The 3,222-nt window shown below is 42.3% G+C and overlaps 1 protein-coding gene across 1 annotated transcript; it reads right to left on the minus strand.

The window, feature by feature from the left end:
- Positions 1 to 825: 825 nt before the first annotated feature.
- Positions 826 to 2,784, minus strand: LOC120566640 (trichohyalin-like; the record flags this gene model as incomplete). Its single annotated transcript, XM_039813200.1, has 5 exons — positions 826 to 1,589; positions 1,834 to 2,109; positions 2,195 to 2,390; positions 2,506 to 2,658; positions 2,725 to 2,784. Coding segments are annotated over 5 exons (1,449 nt in total), but the record flags the coding sequence as incomplete, so codon positions are not given.
- Positions 2,785 to 3,222: the final 438 nt, after the last annotated feature.

Consider the following 3,222-nt stretch of genomic DNA (forward strand, 5'->3'; position numbering starts at 1 on the left):
TTTCCAGAAGATCTGCTCCAGTTTTGTGTACTACGCCTTTTTACTTTTGGCTGGTTGAGGTTTCAAATGACAAGATGTCCATATCGTTCTCCATTGGCTTCAATGATCAAACTCCTAGATATTTCCCAGCGAAACACTGAGCGAACCACTTTTTGAAATCGGCTGATATGACCACATTTTTTACGTTTATCCATATCAATTTTTATACCCGATCGTTCACAAGGCCGCGGCGTGATGCTCCGGATCACCTTTTGACTGATACAGTTATGGTGTTGCCACAGTGAGGCTTTGTTTGGGGAGCTCGCTCTCAGGGACTCTGAATAGCTGCAGCGCACAGCACAGCTGACAGATTCAGCAGGTGACAGGCTCGTTAAGCTTGATTACAGACATCAAAGCAGAAGTAAACGTCTACGGCCATGGTTACCATGACAACACTTTCACAGACACACACCCAGATACTACAGGCAGTAATATGAACAGTAGTCTATACAGATACTACAGGCAGTAATATGAACAGTAGTCTATACAGATACTACAGGCAGTAATATGAACAGTAGTCTATACAGATACTACAGGCAGTAACATGAACAGTAGTCTCTTTGGCCTTCCACTTCTGTCCGTCTGTCTTCTCTGTCTGTCCATCCTCTTTCTGTCCTCTTTCTTCTTTCCTCTTTCTGTCTTCTTTCCTCTTTCTGTCCTCTGTTCTCTTTCTGTCCTCTCGCTCTCTTTTCTCTTTCCTCTTTCTGTCCTCTGTTCTCTTTCCTCTTCCTTACCTCTTCGTTCCTCTCTGTCCTCTTTCTTCTTTCTTCTTTCTGTCCTCTTTCTGTCCTTTCTTCTTTCCTCTTTCTGTTCTCTTGCTCTCTGTTCTCTTTCCTCTTTCTGTCCTCTTTCTTCCCTCTTTATTCTTCCCTCTGTCCTCTTTCCTCTTTCTTCTTCCCTCTTTCTGTCCTCTTTCTTCTTTCTGTCCTCCCCCTGTCCCTCTTTCCTCTTTCTTTCCTCTTTCTTCCTTTTATTCCTCCTGTCCTCTTTCTTCTTTCTTTCCTCTTTCCCTCTTTCTGTCCTTTTCTTTCCCTCTCTGTCCTCTTTCTTTCCCTCTTTCTTCTTCCTCTCTTTCTTCTTTCTGTCCTCTTTCTCTTTCTTTCTTTCCTCTTTCTTCCTCTTCCTCTTTCTTCTTTCTTTCCTCTTTCTGTCCTCTTTCTTCTTTCTGTCCTCTCCTTTCTTTCTTCCTCTTTTCTTCCCTCTTTCCTTCCACTCCCTGTCCTCTTTCCTTCCTCTTTCTTCTTTTTCTTCCTTTTTTTCTTCTTTTCTGTCCTCTTTTTCCTCTTTCTTCTTCCCTTTCTGTCCTCTTTCTTCTTTTGTCCTCTTTCTTTCTTTTCTTTCCTTTTCTGTTCCTCTTTCTTCTTTCCTTTCCTCTCCTCTTCTCTCTTTGTCTTTCCTTTCTGTCATCTTCTTTCCCTCTTTCTTCTTTCCTCTTTCTTCTTTCCTCTTTCTGTCCTCTTTTCTTCTTTTCTTTCCTCTTTTGTCTTTCTGTCCTCTTGCTCTCTTTCTCTTTCCTCTTTCTGTCCTCTTTTCTTTCCCTCTTTCCTCTTTCCTGTCTCTTTTCCTTCTTTCCTCTTTCTGTCTTCTGTCCTCTTTCTTCTTTCCTCTTTCTGTCCTCTTGGCTCTCTTCCCTCTTTCCTCTTTCTGATCTCTTTCTTCTTTCTCTTTCTGTCTTCTGTCCTCTTTCTTCTTTCCTCTTTCTGTCCTCTCTCCCTGTCCTCTTTCCTCTTTCTGTCCTCTTTCTTCTTCCCTCTTTCTGTCCTTTTTCTTCTTTCTGTCCTCTTTCCTCCGTGTCCTCTTTCCTCTTTTCTTCTTCCCTCTTTCTGTCCTCTTTCTTCTTTCTATCCTCTTTCTTTCTGTCCTCTTTCCTCTTTCTGTCCTCTTTCTTCTTTCCTTTCTGTCCTCTCGCTCTCTGTTGTCTTTCCTTTCTGTCATCTTCTTTCCTCTTTCTTCTTTCCTCTTTCTGCCCTCTTTCTTCTTTCTTTTCCTCTTTCCTCTTTCTGTCCTCTCGCTCTCTGTTCTCTTTCGTCTTTCTGTCCTCTTTCTTCTTTCCTCTTTCTGTCCTCTTTCCTCTTTCTGATCTCTTTCTTCTTTCCTCTTTCTGTCTTCTGTCCTCTTTCTTCTTTCCTCTTTCTTCTTTCTGTCCTCTTTCTACTTTCCTCTTTCTGTCCTCTTTCTTCTTTCCTCTTTCTTCTTTCTGTCCTCTTTCTTCTTTCCTCTTTCTGTCCTCTTTCTTCTTTCCTCTTTCTGTCCTCCTCTTTTGTCCTCTGTGCTCTCTTTTTCTCTTTCCTCTTTCTGTCCTCTGTTCTCTTTTTTCCTTTTTCCTTTAGTTTCCTCTGTCCCTCTTTCTTCTTTCTTCTTTCTTTCCTCTTTTCCTCTTTCTGTCCTCGGCTCCTGTCTCTTTTTTTTTTCTTCTTTCTGTTCCTCTTTCTGTCCTTTCTTCTTTTCCTCTTTCTGTTCTCTTGCTCTGTTCTCTTTCCTCTTTCTGTCCTCTTTCTTCTCTCTTTGTTCTTCCCTCTGTCCTCTTTCTTCTTTCTTTTCCTCTTTCCTCTTTCTGTCCTCCGGCCTGTCTCTTTCCTCTTTCTGTCCTCTTTCTTCTTCCCTCTTTCTGTCCTCTCGCTCCCTGTCCTCTTTCCTCTTTCTTTTTCCCTCTTTCTGTCCTCTGTTCTCTTTCTGTCCTCTCGCTCTCTTTTCTCTTTCCTCTTTCTGTCCTCTGTTCTCTTTCCTCTTCCTTTCCTCTTCGTTCCTCTCTGTCCTCTTTCTTCTTTCTTCTTTCTTTTCTCTTTCCTCTTTCTGTCCTCTCGCTCCCTGTCCTATTTCTTCTTTCTTCTTTCTGTCCTCTTTCTGTCCTTTCTTCTTTCCTCTTTCTGTTCTCTTGCTCTCTGTTCTCTTTCCTCTTTCTGTCCTCTTTCTTCTCTCTTTATTCTTCCCTCTGTCCTCTTTCTTCTTTCTTTCCTCTTTCCTCTTTCTGTCCTCTCGCTCCCTGTCCTCTTTCCTCTTTCTGTCCTCTTTCTTCTTCCCTCTTTCTGTCCTCTTTCTTCTTTCTGTCCTCTTGCTCCCTGTCCTCTTTCCTCTTTCTGTCCTCTTTCTTCCCTCTTTATTCTTCCCTCTGTCCTCTTTCTTCTTTCTTTCCTCTTTCCTCTTTCTGTCCTCTCGCTCCTTGTCCTCTTTCCTCTTTAAGTT

Source organism: Perca fluviatilis, chromosome 10, assembly GCF_010015445.1.
Source record: "Perca fluviatilis chromosome 10, GENO_Pfluv_1.0, whole genome shotgun sequence".
Classification (NCBI taxonomy): Eukaryota; Metazoa; Chordata; class Actinopteri; order Perciformes; family Percidae; genus Perca; species Perca fluviatilis.